The sequence below is a fragment of the Archocentrus centrarchus genome, chromosome 21, assembly GCF_007364275.1.
Source record: "Archocentrus centrarchus isolate MPI-CPG fArcCen1 chromosome 21, fArcCen1, whole genome shotgun sequence".
Classification (NCBI taxonomy): Eukaryota; Metazoa; Chordata; class Actinopteri; order Cichliformes; family Cichlidae; genus Archocentrus; species Archocentrus centrarchus.
The window spans coordinates 19,328,602-19,342,554 of record NC_044366.1 but is presented as its reverse complement, the minus strand read 5'-3'; the positions used below and the strand labels follow the sequence as shown (position 1 = coordinate 19,342,554).

Genomic DNA, 13,953 nt, shown 5'->3' with positions numbered 1-13,953 from the left:
TGAGAAATATCATCTATATATAGATGGGCTCAGCTCCAAACACAGTGTCACCTCTGATGCCAAACTTCATCAAAGCAGACAGTCTCTCCCCCTGCACATGAGATGTCTATGCCATGGCAGAGACATTCATGTGCCTCTACAGATATGGGCCTTTGCGCAATGAAAAAGGGTGTTATTATGATATGCCCGCGTCTTCTTGTGAATGTACAACTCTGAGTGCAACATATAGTAGTTTAGAGTACTAGAAATGAGGAAGGCCTTGAATGCCAAATGCTGGCATTAGTGGTAGTCATGCATCTGGAAAAAAAAGTCTTAACAAGTGTTACAACTAGATGAATATTTTTACAGTTTTGAGCTGACATTTTGGAGATGGTTTGTGTCTGTGCTCTTGAAAAACTCTAAAATGAAAGTGAACACAATGAGGGAAGTGGATACGTCAAGGTAAGCAGGTGACAAGGGCCTAGCTGGTGCTGGCAGGCCACAAAGGCTGCAGCTGCAATGGTTGCAAAGCCCACTATGGAAAGTGTTGTTCAGAAAGGAAAAGCACAGTAGAACAACCTTTTCTGCTACGTAATAAAATGTCACATGAGACAATGATAGTGAATAAACCAACAACGGTGATAAATCTGAATGCAAGTTTTGTGCTCCTGTGTTGTAACACTTTGATACGAAAGTGGGAATTGCTGAAAAGTCCAGATTATTATTGTGTCTGAATTTATTAGAATGTGAGACTGTACTCAGTGTAGGTTGAGCTTCAGTGGAATGACTGTAAAAATGCATTTATTACTATGTGAAACAACTGGTAGTTTGAGTTTATAAGAAAAACCTGAACTAGAGACAGAAACCTTGATTACAATCAAACTAAACGAACAAAAGACACCTCTGCAGTTCCTCTCCGAGTCTGTCAGATGCATCCTCGGGGAGAACTTGGTACATGTCATCCTCATCCAGCTTCCTCTTGTACCCGATTCTGAATAAGGGATTTAGCCAACTGAAGAAAAAGTAAACAAAAGCAATTTAAAGTTAATTTGTGCAATTTTTAGATATTATTTTTGTTTTATTCCACCTTAAGTCATAAGTAAATACCGTACTTTTCTCACCACACCACATTTATGCTTTTAAATACACAGATATTGTCCTAGTTTAAACAACCACATATAAATAGCACAAATCAAACATGATGTAAGTAAAATGATTCATATAAAGATCACTCAAATCACTCATTCTGCTTTATTAAACTTTGCCTTTCATGCTTTTATCAATACTTTAACTGCATTCTGCTCTAGAATAACTCTCATTTTTAAAACTACTGTAATAAACGTCATCTGGTCACAGTGTGGTTTATTGGCCCTGCTGTCACACCCAGGGACAGGCCTTCTTTGGGTGGTCAAAAACTGTCAGAGAGGAGAGCTCTTCACTCAGTTAATGTCACAGAAAGCTGTCACTGAGGTCGTTTTTCTTACCAGAAGAAAATCTTGGAGAGAAGATTAGCTGAAGCCGACGGATTATCCTTCGCCACCTTCCGCAGAGGTTCCATGGCCCCAACAGTAAAAGCAACCTGGAGACTGTCTCTGCGGGCTGTGTGGCAGAATGGTATCGATAAATACTCAGAAGTGGAAACACTGACTGAACAGCAGGGACAGAATCCGAATAGTGACAATCCTGCACCTACCGACGTCCAACACTGGATTATCTCAGGTGCCCGTCAGACGGCTTGGCTGCAATGAGCGTGGACGTTGCGTGGCCCCGCCCACCGCATGCGGATTGGCTGATACAAGTCTCTATTATAAGGCCGCTCCCTGTCTGAAACTCATAGGTGTCTATTATAGCTCCCAAGAGGGGCTGGTGTCATTTTGTACCTGTATATTGTAGTAAATAATGAGTACACATGGCATAGTTATACTTATTTGACAGTCGCAGCTACTTTTGTTTTGCTGCTGCCAATTTTTTTTGCCATTTGATATGGCATATTTTTGTAATAATTTCCCAGATAAGTTTGTAAAATATGAACTCCACTTTTTTTGACATGTGACAAGCTACAAAATACAGACTCTTTAGGACGTTAGTAGTTACTACAGTGAATTACAGTGATACTACAGTGATTTCCACTACAAAGTTCTCATGGTGACTGTGGCTCAGGAGACTGTGGTGGTTTGACCCCCAGCTCTTTCAGTCTCCATGGCCAAATATCCTTGGGCAAGTTACCGAACCGTGAGTTGCCAGCTATCAGAGCATGTGAATGATGTGTTAAAAGCACTTAGGCACCGAAGGTGCTTGTGTGAATGAGGCTTGCAGCAAGAAAGCCCTCTGAGTGCTCAAATAGAGCAGAAAAGCAGACAATTTACCATTTTATCAAAATAGCTCTATTTCAAAACAAAAACAAAGATAGGGGAAAAAGTGTATGGTCCCCCCCCCCCCCCTCCCCACAGTTCCATGGATCCTTTTACAGCCCCTCTTATTTATCTGGTAATCATTTGGAAATGGGTGGCCTCCACTAGACCACACCTGCATATAAAGTAGTCAAAACAAGCTCCACCTTCAGCACCTGAAACATGCAGTAAAATGCAGCTAAGTCACTGTATTACCAATAAAAATAGAATTAAAAACTCTGTCATAGAAATGTAAAATTTGTGCTTTTATTTGATATTTTAAGTGTATTTATTTATAATATGCAGTCTGTACTTCCATCAGGCTTCCCATTATAACTTAATGAAAGCAGGATGGTAACAGCTGATAAAAATGCAACAGTGGGCACAATTTTGTCCTGACTATTGTTATCATGGCTCATCTGACTTCCAGAGGAAAGCTTTAATCTGAATCTCACCATGACTTGGAGTGGCTTTGTGCCTGAATTAAGTCATAGAGCAGACTTAAACAGATTCACCTGCAACTTTTATTCTACATAAACTGCTAATCAACAGGTTGATTTAGTATAGATGAGTGTAAGAATTAATGCAAGTCACTTTATTCTTCTTTTTCTGTTTTAGATATAGCCTGACACACGTCTCTTGAGTGAAACCAGGGAACATGACAAACAACATACATGTTAACATCAGCTGACAGATCATTAGACATTTGTGGCTGAATACATATGTGCAGAAATAGATGAACCAAAAACTGGATTTTGTCACTTTGTCTCCCATTTTTTAGGATTACTGATTACTCTTTTATTACTTTTTATGTTAATATGATACTTGACATTGTTTTTGGTTGAAAACATGGACAAACAAAGAAAAAAAATGAAACTCCCTCACTCTCATCCTCATCCTTAGATGTGCAAGCGAGATGCCTTGTCTTAATAATCTCCATGAAACACGTGTCCACATAGTTAAATTACACATGAGTTATACTGATGATGTGCTTTTTATGTTGCAAATTTATATTACAGTATAAGGTATGAATAGAGTGGAGCTGCTGAAATGAATGTGTCGGCAGATCTAGCTCACAGCCGCCAAAATTCTTTAAAAGCTAAAAAGTATTTGGAGTTTATTTTACAATGAAATATTGTTAAATATGTACTTTTAATTGTTTTCTTTTTCATGGAAGCATTTCGTATTCAGGACCTGTCTTTGAGGATTACGTCACACAGTGTCTGAGTGCTTATCTGCGTTTTTCATGCAAATTAAAACACAAAACAAAACTGTGCACTGAAAAATAAGCTCACAAATAATCAATTCATTTGACAATATGCATTTCAGTCACAGATTATAGATGATGCGTTACCTGCAGCAAATGTGTCATCTTTGTTGTTGGGAATGTCAAACCAAGTGTTTCTGGAGTCCAGGTAAAGGGGACGTAACCAAAGGCATGTAAGCACTAACAGGCCAGTAAGACATACAATTATTGCATAGCTCCAAAATCACCCCCAAATCAAATTATATTATTTTGTGAAAATGCTGTCACATTTTATGTATTTGCAGTGAGATGTTAGATAACAATTGGAAGCAAAAATACACATAAAATAGATTTAAGTTGAATCCATCCATAGACATAACCGACTAAATGAATCTAATCCTTTGTTTCATGCTTTTTTTGTTTTGTTTTGTTTTGCTTTGTTTACTACACATTACTGCACTTAATTAAAAAATGGCTCATGCTTATCTGGAGGTTGCTTTGCTTGCTTTAAAAGTCAACATTTTCTGATAAGTTCTCATCTAAGCTTTCATGTAAATTGTGTAAATCCAATAAACCCTCCTGTAGCTCCTCTAAAGTCACGTTGTGGTCTTCTCTTTCCCTTCCACTCAGCAAATGGGCATTTTTATCTGACAGGTTTTTTTTTTTGGTCTTTGTGATCTTTTCATGATGTTCACAGTTCACAGTTTAACCCTTTAACACATTCTGGATACGGTAAATAGAGCACTTTGAAATCTTTTTCATAGTTTTCCTCCATTTTGTTCTCTTTGTTTCTTGTTTTATTTTCATGACATGAAATGTAACAGTACAATAGCATTTTAGGAAAGGCTGCCATTTAATTTCATCAGATTCCTATTTACTTATTTCCATTAATATTTTTAACAACTGGTTGACAAAGTGCTCAGAGCTCAGTCTGATTGTAGGAGATACTTTAGAGTACAGCCACCAGGTGGAGCTCTAATTCACATACTAAACGTTGAATGAATTTGTTGTCAGGCATGAATTCCCCTCGTTTGCACCCTGATCCTCTTTTTATTTATCTTCTATAAACACATTTCTGACATTAGAGTGAATGACATGTTGTTAATAAGTTAACTAAATGCTGCTATTTTGACCCTATGAAGAAGTATATGATATATGATTTAAATAGACATCTATACAATAAGTGTGACCATCTTTAAAATAAATATTACTATATACAAATTCCCCACTCGCCCTGCGGGCGGTCTCTGTCCTTCAAGCTCGGGTCCTCTACCAGAGGCCTGGGAGCTTGAGGGTCCTGCACAGTATCCTAGCTGTTCCAAGGACTGCGCATTTCTGGACAAAGATCTCGGACGTCGTTCCTGGAATCTACTGGAGCCACTCCCCCAGTTTGGGGGTCACTGTGTTTCGATTACCACGGGGACCACTGTTACCTTCACCTTCTACATCCTCTCTTAGCCCTTGGTATTTCTCGAGCTTCCTGATATTCCTATTGCTTGGTATTGCTACATCTATCACTCGTCTTGTTCACCGCTACTATGTCCGGTTGGCGCTGCCTGGTACCATCTTGCACCCTGCTGTTATGTGCTGGACCGTCTCAGGAGCATCTCTGCACAGCCTGCACCTGGGGTCTTGCTTGGTGTGTGTATATATATAAATATTCATTTTTTATTTGGCCTAAATGGTTAGACAGCTGTGATTAACTCATCATATGTTAATTAATTCATTAATATTTTATGTCATTCAGAAAACAATATTATGTGTTTGGTTCAAAGTTCATTTACTTTGTGCAAAAAATCCTGCTTTAAAGATGTCATTTTTCCACTATGATATCACTACTTTTACTTATTAACAAAACTATTTAAATACTGGTCTTGATATCCTCTGCAAACCACATAAAATACACACATATAAAAAGCTACCCAGACACTGTGCAAGTGTATGTGAGCTAAGCTTTAATTTTAACCCCCTTTTGTGAGATCATCACATTTCAACTGTTCAGGACTTTCAGTCACCATCAGTGGGACCGTGAGTCACAGTGACATGTACTGTGAGAGTGGGGGGAAAATGCTATAAAGGACCACTGGCCACCTGTTGAAGTTTAAGGCCAAACTCCTCCCTTCTGAATATAACAGTCCACTACACATTAACTATAATCACAACCTAGCCACTGAACCTAATAGTGCCGAGAGCCTAGCTAAATTTTTTAACAAGTCTTACCGGCCAGGGAGCCATTAATCAATTTCAGGTCCCACAAATTTAATTACCAGCCGCAGTATAGAGTGGAGTGGAGTCTTCACGACGTTAGGAGCAGCATGTTTCAGGAGATTGTTGGCTTTATTTTATGTACCTCAGGGTGGGTCCTGGTGTCTTCTACTTTGCCAACTGACTACTGGAAAGTGTCTTCAAATGATGGAACGGTCATTACCACAGCTACCTACTGGTCGAATCTGTGGAAGACCTGTGTCACCGATTCAACAGGAGTCTCCGACTGCAAAGACTTTCCCTCGATGCTGGCACTGGATGGTCAGCTCTTTTCTGTTCTTGTTATAATGTATGATTTATCTTGGACTGTGCCAGTATCTGGACTACTTTAAACCTCCTGTTCAGTTTGGGTGTGTGTGTATGTATGTGTTTAATTCTCAATCCCATAGCATATGGTAACATCTCAAGAGTGTTGCAAATGTTCTTTTAATCTAATTTTCTATGTTCAGCATTGATTTTTTTCTCAATGTCCTGGGCTCTTAAAACAGCTAAACCTCAGTTCTTTTTATCTCTAAATTATATTTGAAAATTCAAGTTGAAGCTCATTGCTATATCAGACTGATGCCAGTTTCCAGTGAACAACTCATTTACTTCCTAATATGTAAATGTTTAGCCTTAGTTCTCAGAGCTTGAAAACCATAAAGGAGATTTATTGGGAACCTCGGGCAGTTTTGATCACGGCTGACTAGTTTCAGGGTTTAACTGCCAAGGTAATGCTTGCCTCAAAACTACATTTCAATGGCATTTTTTTTCCAAACTAACACAGCAACCACACCAACACAGGGTACCAAAAACCACCTAAGGTTATTCATAAAAAATTGTTTTGCCTACTTTATGCATTAAGTTGACCACAAGGTCAGCAGCGCACTGACCTTGTGGTCTGGGCCACCAAACGGAAGCAGAGCAACGAAGAATGCTGTGACTGCATTTAAGAAGTAAGATTTCTGTTTTATGCCTGTAGGTTACATCCAAGTTTGCAGGGGACTCATGATTTCTGCTGTCTGTCTGGGGTTTTTTGGATCCATATTTGCCCTTGTGGGAATGAAATGCACCAAAATTGGAGGATCTGACAAAAACAAAGCAAGAATTGCCTGTTTTGCTGGTGTGAATTTCATTCTTAGTGGTAAGTACAGATGAACTGTTTGAGTAAGAGCACTCCCATCAATTTAATTTAATTTCTGTCCCCCTTTTTTTACAGGCCTGTGCTCACTCACAGCGTACTCCCTCTATGCACACCGGATAACATCAGAGTTTTTTGATCCATTTTTTGTGGAACAAAAGTGAGGAGCATGTTTGCCCTATAGAGTGTTTTAATGTGGCTTGACCAATTAAGAAAGATTACTATTAAGTATTACTGTTTGTCTCTAGGTACGAGCTGGGAGCTGCTCTCTTTATCGGCTGGGCAGGATCTGTCCTCTGTATTCTCGGAGGAACCATGCTGTGCTTCTCAATTGCAGGTTCTTTTACCAATAGGTTAGTGTGAGCAACGCTATACATTAGACATTATACATGAGCACAATTTTCTAGGCCTCTATTTGTTGAATCATGTTGGTGTTTGGCATGCAAAGATGAAGCTGTGTCTTTCGCTTTACAGCAAAAGAGAGGCAAACTATATCTACAGAAGCGCCGTCTCACATTCTCACATCTCCTCCTACCCAAAAGGGCAGGCAAAGCCTGTAAACCCGAGGCCGACTCCAGCCCACAGCAGCTCCTCCAGGATGCAGCACTTTGATAAAAATGTATATGTGTGACAAATGTGAATGCAAAACATGTTTAGTTAAAGCAACCGGTGAGTCTTAGAAGATATGCTAATTAAAAAAGATACAGCACGCTCTATGTAACTTTGTGGTATCAGTTACACAACAGCGGAACCTACTGATATTGATTCATATCTCACCAGGAATTCACTTTTAAATATTTGTGCTTCTTCAAGGTGGATTTAAGGCTTCATGACACAGTTTACTCTCTGAACCTGGGTAAATCAGCAAATCCAAAACATCTGACCCCAAATGGGGCTTCCTGATTAAATGCTTGTCTCATTTTTATTTTTGTAGCTTCATATGGCCATGAGTGTGCTCTATTTTCTTTGTACAAAGTTGGTTTTGTCGTTGGTTTTGTCGGTTGTAACTGCATGTAACCTATCTGTGTTGTTAACCTGCAATGACAATGTCAGGAACCCATTTTATCTTGTTGAATGTGACATCACCATTAACTACTTTTGTAATGTGCAAACTTGAAGAGGGTACAAAAAAACATGGTGAAATGTGGATTGAATGAAGAGCATTCTTGGTTCCTTAGCATGCAACACTGTTGAGTTAAAATGTGTTAAAGTAAATAAAAGTAAGTTGCAGCAAATTGTGTTTCTGTGGGGTTTTTTTTAGTGATCCTCTTCCAGGTCTGCAGAGTATCAGTATGAGTAATATTGTAGTGTTTTCTCTTATGAGGGACTGTCATCTTTCCTTTTCAAATTAGCCCCGCCCCTGGAGGGGAGAACAGGGTGTTGTTTTTAGTCTGTCTGTTAGTTTTGTTGTTTGTTTGTTTTTTAACAATATTACAGCAAAACTATCAGTTCTTTGCATACCAGATTTGTACAAAAGATGGCCTGTGACCCCTAGATCACCTGATAGAATATTTTGCCATAATTGGGTAAAGGTCAGAGGTCAAGTTTTTCTCGTGAATGTGATTGCTCGAGAATGATGTGAGGTAGGATTTTCAAATTCACAGTATAGATGCATCTACTGAAAAACTTTGGAGAGTGACACATTTTGTGAGATCAGCTAAAACGTCTGCCGGGGGGGGGGGGGGTTGTTGTGCCCACTACCACATGTCTAATAATGTGTTGATATGCTAGTCACAAGGTGCTGACAGCAAGAAGGCTTTTACTGTAAGTACACCTATATATTGTTACTCAGTACAGTGGTGTGAAATATCTAAAGGAGAAGGCATGATCCAAAACATTTACAGTAAACATATTAAACAATGGTACAGAGCCCTTATCAACATTAGAGACACGACATAGACAAATGAACACCCTGGCCACACTTTGACTTGAAACAGGAGCTGTGGCAGAGCTGAACAGCCTTCTTATCACTGAGAAGTTACCAGATTTTTTTTTTCATCTAAGGTCGACACAAATCATTAGCCCTGCGTTAGCAGGCTTCTTCATTTCAGCAATGAGAAAACGTCTGATCCAGATATTTGGCTTCTTAATCTCATCACTGGGATGGTTGTTTGTGATGTGCACCTTGGCAATGGACTATTGGAGGGTTTCCCGAATAGGAGGACAAGGAGGCTCGTTCATCATCAAGGTGGCCTGGTACTGGTCCAACCTGTGGAACGACTGTTTCACAGATTCTACGGCTGTGACCAACTGTAGAGAGTACCCTGTTCTCTGGAATATTGAGTGTATGTTGTAGATGCCTCAGCCATAATTTTGTTACAGGTCCTGAGTTATCGTCAGTAATTACAAAAAATGTCTAATTATTCAAATAATCATGGTCCTGACTGTCATTCTGTAATTACTCTGAATCCTATCGCCTAGTTTTGCAGTACTGTTGATTAACATGTAGAATATGGCGTCGTTCTCAATGCATGTTGACAGTCACAGTGACTTTACACCGGTGCTAAAAGTGAGACAGTAAAAAAATTTGAGAGCAAAAATTGCATACATTTTTCATTTAAACTTCCAATAAACTTACAGTCATAAAATTAACTTGTTCAGACTTATTTCAATATTCTTAGCCTTTATTTGCTAATGCTAACTTGGACTAACAGCTGCATCAGTGAGCTGACTTTGTTTTTTTTTTAAGCCACTGATACTGAAAACCATACTGATTTTTGTCCTTTCTGAATTCTACTTGATTTTAACAGATTACGTCCAGGCAGTGAGGGGATTGCTGTTGTGCGGGATGGGTCTTGGATTTCTTGCCGTAACATGTTGCTTTATTGGGATGGAGTGTACTTATATTGGTGGATCTGACAGAACCAAGGACAAAGTGCTCTTCGCAGGAACAGTGTTTCATTTTGCCGGTGGTAAGCTCTGAACACGTGACATATTGGGCACTGTAAATGACAAAAATATTCTGACCTATTTTTTTTTTCTTGGTTTCATCGAAACCACTGCACACAGGTGTTTTGGGCATTGCTGCCTACAGCTTATACATCAACAGGGTTGCCAGAACAGCTTTAGCTCGGGCAAAGTTGCCAGGAGTTTTGCGGTACAGTTTTTCACGTGAATTTATGCAACATTTATTGAAACTATAGAAATATTTGCAATTGATTTTGCAGTAAACTACATTATTTAAATTGTGTTTTACCTTTTACTTATTCCAGGTATGAGTTAGGACCTCCTGTTTTTTTAGGATTGGTGGGAAGCATTTTAATCCTGCTGGGGGCTGGACTTTATGCTGTGACAGTGTATAAAGTAATCCTCCCTGAAAGGTACCTAAATTGTCCCCCTTTAATCATTTTTCTGTGTTTACTACTATGGTCAAAATCACATTCTTAATTTCATCAATGTTTTTGGTTTTACAGACAAGTAGTACAAGACTATGGAAATCACACATACATGGACCCTGTCTCCAGAGGAAGAACCATGTACTCCGGATACTATAGACCCTCCGGGCTGTATGGGTCTAACTATATGGGCTCAGGACGATCAAGCAGCTCCCATCTCTTAACGCTCCCTCAGACAACACCAACAAAACTCTCAGTCAAAGATGCATTTGTCTAATTGGTCTGTTTTAACACAAACTACAGCTAAACTTTTAGACAGGATGAAACTACTTTGTTTGTCAAGCCCATATCATGTTTTGTTTCCTTTAATACACATAATGCTCTGAATAAAACAGACTTGTAGTCTTCTCTTTGCACTTATGTTGTCACTGTTGTGATTTAACCAAAGCATGTTTTGCCATTAAGAATGTCACTGAAACACCCATATTTTTATAAAGATGTTAGTACAATTCCTAAGCATTATTTTTCATCCAAAGAGGTTGTGTGCCTTCTCCTTGTTTCATGTGTAAAGTAAGATCTTAATAGTACACAAAACTAAATCAATTCTGGTAGGAGACTGAGTACCAGCAACAGTCTTACTGACAAAAGAAAAGTGATCTTTACAGAACACAAGAACTGCAGTCCAAGGCAAAACATGTTATGATGTTCTCGCGGTTGTGTGTCTGTGTTTAGGTGTGATTAAAGGGGAACTCCAGGATAAAAAAAAAAAAAATGGGATGGGGACAGAGGATTGAAAACATTCTTAGATAACACTGAGCACAATGTTATAGAGGTCATTAGGTGAAAAGTGGTAATGCATAACATAAAAATAATACAAATGTCTTGATGCATGCTCAAGATCCTAATCCAGCTAATGAGATCCTAGAAAGTTGATGCTGTTCATCTGGACAAAATTTCTTCAGTGGGAAGAATGTTTTGTCACCCATTCAAGTGACGTCTTCAGTGGGAAGTCTGAAGAAGTCACTTGAATTAGTTTCTCTTACTCAAAACACCATTTTCAGAAGAACAGAATTAACTTTCTTGGATATGGTGCATAACACACACTATTTGCATCCAAAACATGACCTTAATTACAGTAAAAGTTGATTAAAAATGTACTTAATTAAATTCCTCCAGTAAGCGTACTTGCCATGACTTGGTAATGTTGTCATCCAATGGTGTTTGACATTGTAACATTAATGGTACTCTAACCCAATGGCAATGGTGGGGAAGAGGGGAGGTGCCATCGCATGCCCCTCCTCTATTCAGCACATGCTAAGGGAGCTCAAAGAAGACAGCTCTGGAAAAGATGCCCTACAGTTTGTGCTGGGATTTGTTTGTAGTCTGTCTTGCTGCTGAAATCCAAAGCAATAATGGCTTACAGGACTGTGGTGATGTACATGGAGATAGGCTGCTTTGTGGTCTGTGTGTCTGGATGGATACTGGTCTGTTCTACAATGCCAACAGATATCTGGACTTGGTCTGAAGTTAGCACCTTGGTCCTGACAACATCAAACTATTACTCCAACCTGTGGAAGGACTGCATATCTGACTCAACTGGAGTATCTGACTGCAAGGGAATTCCCTCATTGCTGGCACTGAACTGTAAGAAAAAAAATGTCTCTTGGAATAAAGTAAATTAATGCCAAAGACTGAGTGAATTTAGTGACTTTAACTGCTTTGTTTTGTGCTGCTTTTGCACAGGGGAAATTCACATGTGCCGGGCTCTTATCATCATTTGTATTATCCTGTCTTTCTTCGGATCAATTTTGGTCTTAATAGGAATGAAGTGCACTAAGATTGGAGGGTCTGAGCTTGTCAATGCAAGAGTAACCTTTGCTGGAGGGATGAACTACCTCATAGGAGGTAAGACAAAGAGTTGTTTGATCTAAGTCACATTGTGATACAGTACACTGTGCTGTTTAATCTTCAAATAAGTGTGTGAACACTGTTTCAGGGATGTGCTCTATGGTTGCTTTCTCTTACTATGGAAACAAAATAAGAGCTGAATTTCATGACCCTACCTACATGGAACAGAAGTACGTACAATTTATAAAGTATACAACATATTTTGATGCATCAGCATTAATCTCATTATTTGCCCTATGAGGGAAATTACACTTAAAATATTATTGTACTGGCAGGTTTGAAATAGGTGTAGGTGTCTTCATTGGCTGGGGAGGCTCTACGTTGCTTGTTTGTGGAGGCCTAATTTACAGTGTCTTTGCAGGAAGAGAAGGGTGCCGTTCAAGGTAAAATGCTGCTTTTTTTGTCATTTGTTTACTTTCTTTACATTTTTCTTTCAAGTTTGCCTTCCTCCATCTGTAGAAAATAATAAAAATTGAAGAATTATTCTTGGAATTGTATCCTGACAGCTCAAAGAGATACCCTGTCCACCAGTTCCGAGATGCCTACACAGATATTCCAGCACAAAAGAGCCTCATGTCTTTGGCTCCCACAGAGATCAGTAAGAACAGAAAGTCAAGGACCATATGCAATAGCAACAGCAGCAGAGCCAGCAGCATCTCAGAGATCAACAGTACCAAGACAACAGTCACTCATTTATATGTGTGACTTATCTTTTCTGTCTTTTGGTTTTTCAAAAAGAAAAATGTGTAATGTTGAGAGTGATTTAATATCAAATCTAGTCCTTCCTGGAGTTTCTATTTGTCTTTGCAACAGTCTGTGATTACAAAATCAAAGCGTTACTAATTACCAATAACAATACCAGCATCATGAACCAATGGAGTTTTCCTATTGATGGCAACACAGCTTCAAACTACTTCTGAGAGATGTTTAAATTTTCAACTGTGATATGGTCAAATAATTTATTAAATTAATTGTTTTTTCTCTGCAGCCACACCGAGATGCATCATTTACAATCAATATAGCATTCCGGGGAACAGTTTTGCTGAATATAAATTTAGAGTATTCATATTTGTGTATGAATGGTTGTGTTTTGTTTGCACATTGAGGGGGAGACATTAATCTGGTGTTAGGGGGCACGTCCCCACAGAATTTTGAGTATCAGACACGTCATTTTCTGCCTTCTGTTGATTTTTTTTTAATCGAACAAAAACTGAATCCATTCTGGCAGGAGCACACTGACCAAGGTGATCTTTCCAAAACACATGGCACACACTAAAAGGCTAAACATGTTATGACATAACCAAGAGTGTCCTCTTGCCTGCATCTGGGTTTAGGTGTCTTTTTCCATTCGTATTCAGCATCTGAGGAGGTGGTTCAGTGCAGACAGCTCTGAGATTTGTTAGTAGTCTGTCTTGCTGCTGAAATCCAAAGCAGTAATGGGGTGGTGATGGTACACAGGGACAGGCTGCTTTGTGGTCTGTGTGTCTGGGTGGATTCTGGTCTGTTCCACAATACTAACAGATATCTGGACTTGGTCTGAAGTTAGCACCTTGGTCCTGACAACATCAAACTACTACTCCAACCTGTGATAGGATTGCGTATCTGACTCAGCTGGAGTCTCTGACTGTAAAAGCTGTGACTAAGAAAAATTCTTTATTTGGAGTGGGTGGTTGTGCTACACTTCAATAAAAGTGTCTGTAATTCATTAAT

General features: G+C 39.1%; 4 protein-coding genes across 5 annotated transcripts in view; 3 read left to right on the top strand and 1 right to left on the bottom strand.

The window, feature by feature from the left end:
* LOC115800930 (multidrug resistance-associated protein 4-like) overlaps positions 1 to 1,671 on the bottom strand; it is a 39,084-nt gene extending 37,413 nt beyond the window's left edge. The window contains exons 1-2 of one of the 2 annotated variants that reach the window (XM_030758556.1): positions 1,464 to 1,671; positions 881 to 991 (exon numbers count right to left, since the gene is read on the bottom strand). In XM_030758556.1, coding sequence (XP_030614416.1) covers positions 881 to 991; positions 1,464 to 1,537 — 185 coding nt within the window. In that variant the 5' untranslated portion in view covers positions 1,538 to 1,671. The remainder of the gene's footprint in view (positions 1 to 880; positions 992 to 1,463) is intronic. The other variant, XM_030758555.1, reaches the window with a different exon arrangement.
* Positions 1,672 to 5,791: 4,120 nt separating this feature from the next.
* Positions 5,792 to 8,055, top strand: LOC115800932 (claudin-10-like). The gene is made up of 5 exons (XM_030758557.1): positions 5,792 to 6,141; positions 6,842 to 7,003; positions 7,079 to 7,160; positions 7,249 to 7,353; positions 7,475 to 8,055. Exons 1-5 carry the CDS (start codon positions 5,931 to 5,933, stop codon positions 7,629 to 7,631), a joined length of 717 nt encoding a protein of 238 aa, XP_030614417.1. The 5' UTR covers positions 5,792 to 5,930; the 3' UTR covers positions 7,632 to 8,055.
* Positions 8,056 to 8,943: 888 nt separating this feature from the next.
* Positions 8,944 to 10,717, top strand: LOC115801206 (claudin-10-like). The gene is made up of 5 exons (XM_030758952.1): positions 8,944 to 9,285; positions 9,751 to 9,912; positions 10,010 to 10,097; positions 10,213 to 10,320; positions 10,414 to 10,717. The coding sequence occupies exons 1-5, from the start codon at positions 9,054 to 9,056 to the stop codon at positions 10,610 to 10,612; spliced, it is 789 nt and encodes a 262-aa protein (XP_030614812.1). The 5' UTR covers positions 8,944 to 9,053; the 3' UTR covers positions 10,613 to 10,717.
* Positions 10,718 to 11,691: 974 nt separating this feature from the next.
* LOC115801069 (claudin-10-like) lies at positions 11,692 to 13,028 on the top strand. Its single transcript, XM_030758771.1, has 5 exons — positions 11,692 to 11,979; positions 12,079 to 12,240; positions 12,332 to 12,413; positions 12,519 to 12,626; positions 12,750 to 13,028. Exons 1-5 carry the CDS (start codon positions 11,748 to 11,750, stop codon positions 12,946 to 12,948), a joined length of 783 nt encoding a protein of 260 aa, XP_030614631.1. The 5' UTR covers positions 11,692 to 11,747; the 3' UTR covers positions 12,949 to 13,028.
* Positions 13,029 to 13,953: the final 925 nt, after the last annotated feature.